At 37.1% G+C, this 13,187-nt stretch overlaps 1 protein-coding gene across 1 annotated transcript in view; it reads left to right on the forward strand.

Annotated features, from left to right (window-relative positions):
- The window catches only part of LOC132380040 (cAMP-dependent protein kinase type I-alpha regulatory subunit), a 37,071-nt gene extending 27,486 nt beyond the window's left edge, over positions 1-9,585 (forward strand). Inside the window, exons 6-10 of the mRNA XM_059948522.1 lie at positions 2,552-2,710; positions 4,107-4,167; positions 4,834-4,955; positions 6,774-6,855; positions 7,130-9,585. Of these exons, the coding sequence (XP_059804505.1) occupies positions 2,552-2,710; positions 4,107-4,167; positions 4,834-4,955; positions 6,774-6,855; positions 7,130-7,302 (597 nt within the window). The 3' untranslated portion in view covers positions 7,303-9,585. The remainder of the gene's footprint in view (positions 1-2,551; positions 2,711-4,106; positions 4,168-4,833; positions 4,956-6,773; positions 6,856-7,129) is intronic.
- Positions 9,586-13,187: the final 3,602 nt, after the last annotated feature.

Here is a 13,187-nt window from a genome sequence, read left to right on the forward strand (position 1 = left end):
CAAAGACAGGTGAAAATAGGTTAAAATTGGCATAACAGGCGATGGAAGCTCAGGGTTACACCTTTTGAGTGTATAGAGCTGTTTGGTAAAGCTGCAGCCCAATTTGTCTCTCACTAACACCCTGACTTCTGCTTCTATTGCTCCTATTGTGGCAAATTCAAGCTTGAGGATTAGTGGCTTGTCTTCCTTTTGGGGATTTAATGTTCAGCTTAATGTTGGATAACCGCCTTTTTGTCCATTGCTCTTCATAGTTGTGACTGTTTCAGTTTTTTTGCTGCTTCTGTCTCTAACCATTTTCAAAGTACAGGGGATTCTGGTTAATTGGGCTTTTGGTTAATTTTGGTAGCTGCTTATTTGGGACAACTCTTAAAGAACAAAAATGAATGGATAAAATAGCAGGGATTCTCTCTTTATTTGGGACACTGCTGCTTAATTGAGGCAGGGGACAGTCATTTTATTTATTGAAATACAGAACGGAATAGGCCTTTCGAGTCACACTGCCCAGCAACTCCTGATGTAACACTAGCCTAATCATAGGACAATTTACAATAATCAACCTACCAGCTGTCTTTGGATTGTGGGAGGAAACTGGAACACGTAGAGGAAACTCACGCAGTAACAGAGAGGATGTACCAACTCCTTACAGCGGCAGAAATTGAACCCGGTTAACCACTATGCTACTATGCTGATGAACAGTTTCTGACTAGTGTAAGACGTGTAAGACTAGTGTGTGGCTGTTAAACACTACACCATGCTTAGAATAAACAGTTTTTAAACAGCACCAATTGTGTATGCTTGTATTGAAAAGCAGTGATGTTTGTCACTGGTAGTTGCCAAGAAATAAGCAGAAAAACAATTTAGAATTGTTTTGTTCACTGCAGTTTCAAGCATTTAGTCTTGAAGATGCCACAAAGTGGCAGAGAATGAAAGTGAAACTGTTTCACTACGGCAAAGTACAAAGTGAATTTTATTATCAAAGTACATGTATGTTACAATATACAACCCTGGGATTCATTTTCTTGGGGGCAGACTCAGCAAATCTATAGAATAGTAATCATAACAGAATCAGTGAACGACTGCCAAACTAGGGTTTTTACCCAGAGTGCAGAATGCAACAAACTTTGTAAATGCAAAAGGAAGAAACAATGATATAAATATTGAGAACATGAGATGAAAAGTCCTTGGAAGTGATTTCATTGGTTGTGGGAACATTTCAATGATGTGTGAGTTAAGTTATCCCCTTTGTTCAAGAGCCTGATGGTTGTCAGGTAGTAACTGTTCCTAAACCTGATGGTGCAAGTCCTGATGGCAGCAGTGCGAAGAGAGCATGTCCCAGGTGCTGGGGTCTCTAAAGATGGATGCTCCTTTCCTGCGACAGCATTTCATGCAGATGTGCTCAATAGTTGGGAGGGCTTTAGCCATGATTAACTGAGCTACATCCACTACTTTTTATAGAATTTTCCATTCAAGGGCATTGGTGTGTCCATACCTGGCTGTGATGCAGCCAGTCAATATACTCTCCAGTACACATTTATTGAAGTTTGTTAAAACTTTTGATGTTATACTGAATCTCCGCAAACTTGTAAGGAAGCAGAGTTGCTGCCATGCTTTCTACGTAATTGCACTTGCATCCTGGGTGGAAGACAGGTCTCCTGAAAAAATAACACCTAGGAATTTAAAGTTCCTAACCCTCTCCACCTCTAATCCTCCAATGAGGATTAGCTCATGGATCTCTAGTTTCCCTCACCTGGTCTATAAACAGTTCCTTGGTTTTGCTGACATTGAGTGAGAGATTGTCCTTATAAAACCACTCAGCAGGATTTTCAATCTCTCTCCTATATGCTGATTCATCACCACCTTTGATTTAGCCTGCAACAGTGGTGTCATCAGCAAACTTGAATATGGCATTTCAAGTTAGGAACTACAAAGAATTTTAAGGTATTGACACTCATCTTGAATGTTATAATGAAAACAAAGATTTGGAAGATACAGTCGTCAAAAGCATTATATGAAAACAGTCCATTGTCTACAAGGTGTCTGTGCTGATTTTGTTCATTTATAGTCAGTCAAAAGAAGACGTACACTGGGTTAATTCCTCTGTTGATAACAATAAGGAAATAATATACAGCTTTATAGTACTGCAGTAGTGTTGATAGTGTTCTAATTTGTTCTGTATTTTATTTAAATACATAATTTGTTAATCAGTTAAATGGAAGTTTAGCTTTTTTACCTTTTAACTATTTCCTTGCAACCTCAGCTAAGTGAGGCAGCTGCTTAATTGGGCAAAAATGTACTGGTCTCAATGTGTCCCAATTAACCAGAATCTACTGTAATTGAAATTGATTTTGGTCTGCATCCAGGTGAAACTGTTTTGTAACTTCTAACATGCTTCATTTTTAAAAAAAAATTCTAGTTCTGTTGAAGGGTCCTTGACCTGAAGTGTTGTATCAGTTTTCCCCATGGTTGCTCTCTCACCTCCAATCGCTTGTGAAATTTTGTGTTTCTAGCATCTGTTAACTGTTCATTTTGATTCTGCTTGTTTTGATTTTAGGTTTATGTTAACAATGAATGGGTGACTAGCATTGGAGAGGGTGGCAGTTTTGGAGAACTTGCATTGATTTATGGAACCCCAAGAGCTGCAACTGTCAGAGCAAAGACCAATGTGAAGCTATGGGGTATTGATCGAGACAGCTATAGGAGAATCTTGATGGTAAGAGTAATACGTTTATATTACCTCCTAACCAACAGATCAGGTAGTTCTACATGTTTGGTCATGAATGTTGGAAGGCCACCATTAAGCTAATGGGGTGATTTGGCTGCAAGAGCATCCCAGGTGGACAAGCTGAACACCATCCTGGGCAAAGCAGTCTGCTTGATTGCCAGTGTAAGTGCACCCATTTCCTTCTCCATTGGTGTTAGTATGACTGAGTGTAAATATCTAAAAAGTGTGTCAGGCTACTGTAACAGAACTTCCCAAAACAGTGTACCCAGGTGTTCCAGGCAGCACATACATGAGAATAACACCACCTATAGGTTCCACACCAAATTACGTATCATCTTGGAATTGTTGTCTGTATATTATTGCGTGGCTAAATCTTGGAAATTTTAAGTCAGCAATGTTGTGGATGTACAGGTGTTCCTCCCCCTCCCCCTTTACAAAGGTAGAGCGTTCCTATGAAACCTTTCTTAAACCAAAATGGCGTAAAGCGAAGAACCATTAATTTATATGGGAAAAATTTTCATAAAAGCGAAAATCCTCTTTGTAATGCGAAAACAGGTAACTTTTGTAATAGCGAAGTGGCGTAAAGCAAACTGTTTTTAAAGTGGGGGACACCTGTAACTTCAATAGGTGGATTGCAGTGTTACAGTTTCAAGCTGCATGACCTCATCTTTGAGGACAATTAGCTACTAATTTTGATATTCCATTGTTGAACTGTATAGTGTGAATAATGAACCAAGTAATGTGAATGTTTTTATGGTATTTGCACTCTTTACTATATTAACCTGAAGTACATTCTGAAACTCTCTAGTTAGGATTAACAATCTTAAAATTCATGGTTTCAAAATCCTTCAGAATCTTAAAATCTTTAAATATTGTACAGCGTTATTCATAATTTTCAGATCTTGCTGTTTCCATCAGAATTGCACCAATTTTGAAAAGCTTTTTTACTTGCACTAACCCAGTGTGGATTTAGCCCCAATCTGTAATATATGGGATACTGCTGCTTGCTTAAATCATCTAGCTGCTCTATTGACTTATCAGTGGAATGGAAACCCTTCTGTAAAAATGTTATACAGTGATTGTACATGCCTATTAGTGATCCATTTTGCACAGCAACTCCAGCAGTTTTTAATATTGTCAAATTGATCATATACATTTTTTATACTAAAATTGCAAGGTTAAATTGATATCTTGATTTTCCTGAAAACTGCATTTGTACTACACCATGGGATTGCTTAACATATGTAAAAGGATATATAGCATTTATCATAAATATCTTTTAAACCTTGTGTATTATTCTCTTAATAAAACACATAAAAGCATTGAAATATAAAACTGTTGGATGTGAAATCTTGTGGTAATTTTATAATATTTCCTTTTATAGGGAAGCACGCTGAGAAAAAGAAAGATGTATGAAGAGTTCCTCAGTAAGGTCTCCATATTAGGTAGGAAGAAAATGCTTTACTTTCCTCTATATGAGCAAAAATTTGTCCAGGTGTTTGAGAATTTTGGTAAGGAGAATTATGGATCTTGAATTTATGCAGAACCCTTTGAAATCAAAGTCCCAATTGTTTTGTACTCAATAATGCATCTTCTGAAGTGAAGGTTCTCAAGAGCAGCTCCCCTCTTATCCCTTCTCCTCCCTCTCTGGTACCATTCTTTCTTCCCTTTCTCCCTTGGTCCACTCTCCCTCCTATCAGATTTCTTCTTCAGCCCTTTACTTTTTCCACCTAACACTTCGCAGCTTGTAACTTAATCTCCCCTCACCTGGTTTCACCTGCCACCTTGGACTCTTCCCTTCCCCCACCAATGCATTCTGGCTTCTTCCCCCTTCCTTTCCAGTCCTGAAGAAGGTCCCAGGCTGAAGTATCGACGACTTATTCCCCTCCATAGAGTTCTTCCAGCATTTTATATGTTGCTGACGTGCTTAGTTGTATTCTAGTTTGAGAAACCCGTAATGCAAACAGAATTATGATTAATGATATATTGAAGAGGTGATTGAATCAATATTTTGTTGTAATTTTGTGATGTTTATTTGATATACTTAAACATATGCTATTCAAAACGTAAAAGAAATTTTCTCCCTTGCTCCATTTCCCATCCCCAAACAGAGTCACTGGATAAATGGGAACGGTTGACTGTGGCTGATGCATTGGAACCGGTGCAGTTTGAAGATGGACAGAAGATTGTGGTTCAAGGAGAACCTGGAGATGAATTTTTCATTATTTTAGAGGTAGCAATAATATAAGACAATATCCCATTTGAATATAGATTAAGTATTTAACAGACTATTTTGTTTACTAATATGTCAGCAAAATTTAGATTGCCAGCCACTTGGTGGTGTTGGTTATGGCTATTTTGTAAGTCATAGGCTCTTCAGGAGTCCTTTGATTTATACTTGCCATGGATGCCACAGTAGCATAGTGGTTAGCACAATGTTATTACAGCTTGGGGCATCGGAGTTTAATATTGGGGCCATCTGTAAGGAGTCTTTATACAGCTTTTCTGCGGAATCCGTGTGTTTTCCCTGGGTACTATGATTTTCCTCCCACAACCCAAAGATGTACTGGGTAAGTTAATAGGTCATGGTTAATTGTCCTGTGATTGGGTTGGGGTATTTGGGGCTGTTGGGGGAGTGTGGCACGAAGTGCTAGAAGGCATACTCAGTACTGTATTGCTAAATAAACTGATAGCAATTGTTCAACGTTTGCTGTCCCTTGAGAATGAAATTTTAAATAATCTTTCTAAGCATTGTATGTTCTAATTTGCTTTTCTGAACAATAGGTTTCTTAGCTACAGTATTGTCATTTTTTAAGGTCTTGCCCTATGTTCTTTTTATAAGGATGTTTTGTTCATTCAGAACATGCCTTCTACTACAGATTGTTTAAATTCTGACAGTAAATTTAGTGGTCTAATCAGAAAATCTCCCAATTATTTGCCCTGTGGTGATGTCCCAAACAAAGAATTCGCATCTTATCAAATGTCTAAAAATCAGTTGTGCTGTGTATTATAACTATTTTGCAATTAATCTCAGTCTAGAAAATGAAGTAGGAATTTGAATGTTGACTTCTGTTGGACATGGAATCCATTATTTTGTAAATGCTCTTTCCAGAAGCTTAATTATTTCAAGTGAAAATACCCAAAAACTCAAGGTCTTGGCTGCTGTTTCTGATAGGTGTTGCCTTTGTTCACTGTTGTTGGAGATATTCTATTGAATACTGTTGTTAAAAGTTACCTTTGGGGTTCATTCACTTTTGTTTCTTTAAACTCAAATTTTTAATCTCCTGGAATTGACAAAATATGTATTGTATCTGTTAAGGCTTGATTTTTTGTTGTGAATCTTTGGCATCTGCTTTCAAGCCACAGCACATTTAAATTCAGGCTGTTTCCTTTTAATGCTTTCTATTCATATTTTGACTTAAGAGAGGAATTAGTTCTTCTAAATCCTGCCATCATTTTTTTGCTGGCAGTCAGGTAGTCTGTTGGGGATTGATTGTGTAAAATTCCCATTTTCATTGTACTTGATTTTTGAGCATTAAAATACAACTTGTTTATTTTGGGACAATTTCTTTGTATGTGGCCTGGTGATCAGGCTCAGGAAGTGGTTTGCATTTTTTTGATAGTTGTAAAATCTTACATCTTTGCATATTAATGTCATAAGGCACACTACTGGTCTTGGTTTGAAGTTAATATTACTGTGCCATGTCTTGGTTTGAGCTATTTTAACCATTTGAAATGTATATCTTAAAATGGGTTCTCAACCTTTTTTGTGCCATGGAGCCTTACCAATAACCAAGAGTTCATGTTTGGTCTGTGGACCCCAGGTTGGGAACCCCTGCCCTGAGATATTCAGTTTTAGTGATGAATTTCTGTTAGTGTTTACCACTGCAAATTTTACAATATAAGGCCTTTACTGCTATTGCTATAATTAATATGAAAAATACTCGTGTTATTAATTAGTAGACATAGTGTGCATTGGTAGATGAATTTCGGACACTTTCAATTTACAGTGTTAAATGTGAATGTGCTTCAAGTGTACTTTATTTTATAGGGTACAGCAGCTGTGTTGCAACGCAGGTCGGAAAATGAAGAGTTCATAGAAGTTGGAAGATTGGGGCCATCAGATTATTTTGGTGAGTTCTTTGTGTAGATATTATTTAAAAAAATTTTTTGAAATGACTGAAATTTTGACTGCAAAAGTGAACACTGTCGGAGGTATACCAGAGCATTGCTCCAAAAGTCCTCAAAGCAAAAGTAGTCCAGCTTAAGTTAGCTAATGGCAAACAATGGAAATCAAATCTGGAAAGCTAGTATTAACATGCTGAACCAAGGACAGTACGGAGACTTGGTTCTTTTGGAAATTTCTTGGAAGTATGGATTTGATTTGTGTTTTTCTTTTTCTCTCAGGTGAAATAGCTCTTCTGATGAACCGTCCTCGTGCTGCCACAGTGGTAGCACGTGGTCCATTGAAGTGTGTGAAATTGGACAGACCGCGATTTGAACGTGTCCTGGGTCCTTGTTCAGATATACTTAAACGGAATATCCAGCAGTACAACAGCTTTGTATCGCTGTCTGTCTGAAATCCTCTTTTTCTCTGCTGCAGCCTCCGCCTGAGCAAACTGCCTCATATCTGTCTGAAGTGCCGCTTCCTGTGGCAGACCACCACAGCTTCCTGTCCATCAGAGAAAGCATTCCCTTTGTAGAATTTAATGCCACATTTGTTTTCTTTTTCACACTGCACCAGCTTCCAACAGTCAATCGAGCTTTATTGTATTTTTATTTTGCTTGGTGTAGAACTCCAAAAATTTTTGTTTATTGAAATTAAAACTCTGCTGTTTTAACTAAATAGTGTGATTAATACCCAGGTGATCAACTTTGGTTATGAGCAGAGGATCTTTGAACCCTTTAGCTTGCTCTGTTTCAAAATGTTGTAGTGCATTCATGTCTTGAATCCTGTGAACGTGTGGAAATTAAACATCTTGGGTTTAGGCTTGGGTGAGCAGCTTTAAATTTGAATTCTTTTTAAACCCTTGGTGTGCAAATTACCACAAAACAAGCCTCATGGATAGGACTGATAAAGTTTAAATATGCATTCGGAAAGCAGCATTTTCTGTTTGCACCTGGCATTTCCTTGAGGGAGGAAAATGACTAAATTCACATCTTTTGGACTTGAAGACAACAGACATTTTAATGTTTTGAAAATAATTTGAAAAGCTATTTAGTCTGCATTTTTTTTTTATAATTTTACGCTTTGTTTAGTCCTTGCAGTTTTGTGAAATATACTCCATTCGCACATGAGGTTAAACTTAGACCATTAAAAAAAATCCCTCTTAATTTTGATCCCATATAGTATGTGTAGTGCGTGAATCAGCCAGATAGTTGCATGAGAAAGATTAGTTATATACACTATTTATGATTTATGCATATCACATTATAATACAAATAATCAAGCATCATTAAAATTTGCTGATGTTCTAGTCTGAAGGGTTTAGTTCACAGGTTGGCATTTTTCTGTATTGATCTAACCTTGTGGTTGCAGGATCTGCTGAATCGCAGTCATAGAGATTTGAACACATGATATTTTATGCAAAAAGCAAATTCTAAACTCATATCAGAATATTTTATTGTGAACTAGGAATTAGTGGAGCTTATTTTTTTTATTAGTCTCCCTCCTGTAATTTTAGACGTAATTTGTAACCAGAAAGTTCCAAGTTCTGGATGTGCTGATTGAGTTTGTTTTTGGGTACTTTGTCCAACTGATGGTGAGATGCAGTCACGTCATCTCCAGTAACAAAGAGTAAAACGGTCATTCTTCCTGTGAGCTGTGTTTTCTAGAGGCCAGTTGTGGAATGATATTGGATTAAGCTGAGGAAAATTCTACAGCCTAAATTGAGTACAGATCTATGGTATTGAAAGCTGTAGGGAGGAATAAAAAGAACCAGATATTTTAGTTTTTTTCTACTCTAGACGGCAAATAGAATAACTTGGTTCCAAAGATGTGTTTAAATTCAAGGACATTAGGTGAAATACACGAATTATGCCCTTTCTGTTAATGTGGGATAGTTTATTTTGAATGTCTGCTACTATTTTCTGATAAGATTGGAAAATCAGTTTCAGTTATTGATCAGTGATAGTTGTAGGGCATACAAAGAATCCATATCTACAAAAAGATATTGTCTTGACACAATACTATTTTTGCGAAATACCCTTTTTTTTCTCTCCCAAATCATTTACACAAGTAATCCCAATGGTGAAGCTGAGTTATAGTTACAACATTAAAGTAACGTATAGATTTATTTCCTAGCCATGTGTTATAAGCTTTCAATCTGTTGCTGAGACAGAGCTAGAGAAAGGGTTGCAAAATAAAACCTTGTCTATGAACCATATATAATTTCATTCCAAGGACAAATATGTAAACATTCCTTTTAGTAACAAACCGGCGCCATCACTGTACTGATGCAGATACTCCATGCACTAGTACTTGACCAGCACATGACTGTGGGGTGGAGGGGGGGGGGAACTGGCATCACTAAATCTTCTGCAATCCTGGCCCAGCTTGTAATATGTGTTGTTTCTTGGTTCTCTAATAGCATTGGACATGAATAGGTATTAACTAACTACCCTGCATTAGGCTAGATGATACAATATGATGGCTATTTAAATAGCTGATAATTAAGTTGGTGCAGTGCTGTTGAGCCCCTATTATTTTGCAATTAATCATAGTTGCACTTTCCTACAGCTCTCAGTAGCTGGCGCTGCTGTTCCATTGTTGGCATACATCAGAGCTCAGCCAGTATTATGCAAATGTATACCCAGACACTGTAGTAAAGACAGAAACCAAAAAAAAAACTGGAAAATCCCAACTAGCCAATATATTGGCATTCTGAAGTGTACTACAACAGCTTTGTCATAAGGCATGAAGTGCATTTTATTTTGAGGCTTTCAAAAAAAGAAAGGCGGAAGCTTTGCTGAGTCTTAATGACCTTTCAGTATTTCACAGCTTTGTGTTAAATATGCATCCTTTACATACACACTTTACTAATTCCACATAGCGGTAATTAGATAAAATTATATTCAATATTCTATATAGAATGACTTGGGCTAGGATTATTACTTGGATTGTATGACAAGCCAAAACTAAATTGTTTGTGATGTAGGGTTGGGCATAGGATACCAAATAGATTGTCTGCTAATATTTCCAGGGAGAAGGAAACCAGATTTATAATGTGCTGAATATTGCATTGCCTGATGAAAACTTGGAAAAACATTAGCTGCCTTTTTATGTAGCACACAACACAAACTTGCCAGTTTTTTTTTTGTGTCGATGCAAAGCGTAAAAATCCATGAGGAAGCTCCGCACTGAAAGTGTAACTCTTTCACTTGAGAAGTGGAAAGCTGCATTTCATTGGAGGGTTAAGATGTTAATTTAAACTTGTTTTTGATTTGGCATCAACTGTTTTAATTGGTAACCATGGTAGCACTATCATGGAGCACCATGTCCAGATCTTGCATCTGCTTTTTTCATTTGCAGCCTTCGGTTTGTGGTGTTTAATGTCTGCTTACTGTTGAACTGCAGTATACTCTTCGTAACTAGAGCCAATTTCCGTTTCATCAGTGTAAACATCTTGGAAATTAAGTTGAGACCAAGCTTGAGTTTTATTTCTGGGATGGACAGAATTAAACTGGTTTGCTGCTGGAAAATGTCCTCTCCAGATAAATTAGTATTTATTGGTGACTGGACAGATTGTTAGAAAATCATTCCAGGATATAGTTTACCAGAACCCAAAATTACTTGTAAGAATGTTAATCTAGTATTCCAGTAATAAACATTGATTTTTTTTTAAACTATTTGCATATTTTGGTTAAAAACTTGACAACCCTGGCAACTAACAGATTGGCTTTGGCTTGTTGCACGTCCTTAAAGTTTTTATTTACCTAAGTGATTTTATTACAAAGCAGCTGATATAAAGTTTATTGAATAATCTGATACAGTTGAAGCTTTATCTTATGTGTGCAATCAGAACTGTATGTACAAACGATCACAGTTGGATGTAGTTTGCCTTAGCTATCTTATGGGAATTAGACATTCTCAGCATCTTACCGACAAAAATAAAATTGCAAAGTGAAAATAGTGTGATAATATGTAGATTATCTAAGGACCATTTTTGTATTGTTCCCAGATTTACTGTATGTGCTAAAAAAAATAATCCTTTTGTTATAGTGTCCTAATGACAGGTCAAGCAATAAAAATTAATTCTTAAAAAGAAAACTGTTTCCCTCTCTTCTGAACTAATTATAAAGTAGTGCTTGTGTTCTTCAGTGAAATTTACTGCAGTGCGTGTTTTCTATTATCTGTTGGCAAGTATTGCCACTTTTTTTTTTAAAAAAAGAGCCCCTCCTAAGGTTAATGTTGAGATAATTAAAAACTCAATAAAATTATTGACATTCAAGCAATCACCTTTGCCAAAAATGTACTCCTGAATGGTACTAGTGTTTTTCTCCCTATTGTTTACAAATGAAATCAAGAAAAGCAGTATTCTTGAACTTAACACTGTTTACATACACTGTCTAAAACTCATGCCACCTTCAATAAATATGTGCAGAATCCTTGACTTAATGCTCACGTTTCTGATATGCTGAGCAGAAAATCAGGAAATGTAGAGTAATCATTTTTCATTACAAGGTCATTGATGCTGACTTCTAGTTGATTTACTGACACCTGAACCTTAATTCCCACTCTTTCCTGGTCTTCAGATTTTCCATTAACACTATCAAAAAATGGCCTTTAATTATTCCCTTCCTTGCTAACTACTCCTTTTCCTAATTCCTTGTGCCCACAACTTTATCTCAGTTATTTCAATGACAGCTGAAAACATTCAAAGACACTGACTTTTTTAATTGTGTGACTGATAATTGACAGAAGCTCAGCAATTCAATAACTATATGGAACTCAACAACTATATGGGACAACATTATTTGTCTACTTGGAGAACCTGGAAAATATTGTTCAGCTCCTGTTTTTGTACAAAGTGCTACTTGACATAATTCAGAAAACTTTTTATGCTTATGTTGGCAACACTTGAGCTTTCTCTTCCTTTGATTCACCATTAATCCATTGGTGATGTTAATTTAGTTTGTCATTGAGAAGCTTCCTTCAGTTAACATATTGATAAACTGAAGCCATTGTTCCACATGTGCAAGGAAGCTCCATTACCTAACTGTGGCTATTGACATCTGTCAGGAATTGAATCGTGTGGTTGAGGACTTTGTAATAGTTAAGCACAAAATAACAACCACATCCAAGCCTTCATTAAAGCAGACTATTTCCAGCTCTGTATCATCTTAAGTTCATCTGCTTTTTTCTCTCTTCCACCCCTCCCTCACCCTTCCTGCTCTTTGCCTCGTGGCTTGGCTCTTCTAACACACTCCTGGACCGGTTCTGCTTGGTCCACTTTCTCGGGGGAAAAACAAACAAAACTATCCTCTGAAGGCTAGATGTCATTGTCATCCATTATCCTTCAACAGTTTAATTTAGTTGCTGCTTCAGTTATTTAATACTCTTAACTAAATATTCAGTCCCAAGACTCAACCCTTCTATATTCAATCTTTACCAGCAGCAAAGGCATGGGAATACACCACTGAGAAATTACCCGTAAGCTGCACCCAGTATTATTTGGAAATGTACTGATGTACCTTTATTGTCACTGGGTCAGGATCCTGACTCTCACCTTAATAGCTTTGTAGGTATTAACACATAGAAGTGCCAGAGGAATTCAACATTCTGTGGAGGGAAATTGAAAGTTTTTTGTAAGAAGTATCCATGTGGGCTTGTGGTTCTTTTCTGAAAACCTAGAATTTAAATTATAAACCAATTATGTCTTGAAACCCTTTCACCCACTTTTTCTTTTGCCAATCATATTTAAGTTTTTGCCTGGTGTTCCCTGAATTGTCTGCCCCAGAAAATAGATGCTTTCACAATTGTGAACACCTGAATTTTCCTTAATCTTCTCTTGAACTGCTTTTCTTCTTAGAACCATAGAACATTACAGCACAGAAACAGGCCTTTTGGCCTTTCTTGGCTGTGCTGAACCATTTTTCTGCCTAGCCCCACTGACCTGCACCTGGACCACATCCCTCCATACACCTCTCATCCATGTACCTGTCCCAAGTTTTTCTAAAATGTTAAAAGTGAGCCTCCATTTACCACTTCATCTGGCAGCTCATTCCACACTCCCACCACTCTCTGTGTGAAGAAGCCTCCCCCCTCCCCCAATGTTCCCTTTAAACTTTTCCCCCTTCACCCTTAACCTCTGGTTTTTTTCTCCCCTAGCCTCAGTGGAAAATGCCTGCTTGCATTCACTCTATCTATACCCATCATAATTTTATATACCTCTATCAAATCTTCTCTCATTCTTCTACACTCCAGGGAATAAAGTCCTAACCTATTCAACCTTTCTCTGTAACT

This window comes from Hypanus sabinus, chromosome 23, assembly GCF_030144855.1.
Source record: "Hypanus sabinus isolate sHypSab1 chromosome 23, sHypSab1.hap1, whole genome shotgun sequence".
Classification (NCBI taxonomy): Eukaryota; Metazoa; Chordata; class Chondrichthyes; order Myliobatiformes; family Dasyatidae; genus Hypanus; species Hypanus sabinus.